The 940-nt window shown below is 44.3% G+C and overlaps 2 protein-coding genes across 2 annotated transcripts; one reads left to right on the top strand and one right to left on the bottom strand.

Moving 5' to 3' along the window:
• LOC106632579 (UDP-glucuronosyltransferase 1A8) lies at positions 1 to 364 on the top strand (the record flags this gene model as incomplete). Its single annotated transcript, XM_014330696.2, is given in 1 exon segment — positions 1 to 364. A coding segment is annotated over 1 exon segment (258 nt), but the record flags the coding sequence as incomplete, so codon positions are not given.
• A 40-nt stretch (positions 365 to 404) lies between these two features.
• ndufb3 (NADH:ubiquinone oxidoreductase subunit B3) lies at positions 405 to 915 on the bottom strand. The gene is made up of 2 exons (XM_005951242.3): positions 755 to 915; positions 405 to 646 (listed from the first exon to the last, which is right to left on the bottom strand). Exons 1-2 carry the CDS (start codon positions 880 to 882, stop codon positions 496 to 498), a joined length of 279 nt encoding a protein of 92 aa, XP_005951304.1. The 5' UTR covers positions 883 to 915; the 3' UTR covers positions 405 to 495.
• Between the last annotated feature and the right edge of the window lie 25 nt (positions 916 to 940).

Consider the following 940-nt stretch of genomic DNA (forward strand, 5'->3'; position numbering starts at 1 on the left):
GTGAAGAAGCTGTCAGATCTTCATAATGATCGGCCGTCGGACCCGCTTGAGCTTTCAGTGTATTGGACAGAATTTGTGATGCGGCATAAAGGGGCGAAGCATCTCAAATCGACTCTCCATGAACTCTACTGGTTCCAGTACTTCAGCCTGGATGTAATAGTGCTGCTAACTACTGTGGTGCTTGTCTTTGTAATGCTGACAGCAAAATGTATGAAGCTATGCTTCCGTAAACTGAGACGAAAATGGAAGCAGGAGTAAGGACAGTTTTTTTACTAGAAGTACTGTGATGTTGTAATTGTATTCTCATCACGGTTTAAAGGATGTTTTGATAAAACATCAGTATCAATAAAACCTTAATGCAAAATGTTGATTACATTCTAATTGAATACACTTAAGAAGCCTTGTGTGATCACAAAGATATTTAATCTAGAGAAAACACAGAATATAATTAGATTCCATTACATATAATCTGGGGTTGAGGGGCAATGATGAACATTAGTGGCCACCCTTCTTTGGAGGGAACATGGTGTACTCTATAGCCAGAGCTACAGTAAAGGCAGCAAAGCCCCACTTGAATCCTCTCAGCAGAACTTCTGACAGAGTCACAGCACGAGCGAAGCCGCCTGAATACCTCCACGCCTCATTGCTGCAGAGAAAGGGAAAGTGACAGGAAAGAAAGACGGGCAGCAGTGTCAGATCACACAGAATATAAGGAGATGTCAGAAATATATCATACATGGGCAAAAATACTGACCGTGCCCATGGGTCCTTCAGACCCCGTGCAGCCAGCCTCTGCTGTGTGAACTCCAGCGGCGTTCCCTGTGTCTTCCACTGTCGCCAATCTGGCATGGAGAGCTTGCTGTGGCCGTGGTCACCTCCCATACTGGAAACATAAGCAAACAGGCCATTTTTTTAACCTTCACCTTACTGGCAGACTTTG

This window comes from Haplochromis burtoni, unplaced genomic scaffold, assembly GCF_018398535.1.
Source record: "Haplochromis burtoni strain Fernald_Lab_line unplaced genomic scaffold, NCSU_Asbu1 Contig_958, whole genome shotgun sequence".
NCBI lineage: Eukaryota > Metazoa > Chordata > Actinopteri > Cichliformes > Cichlidae > Haplochromis > Haplochromis burtoni.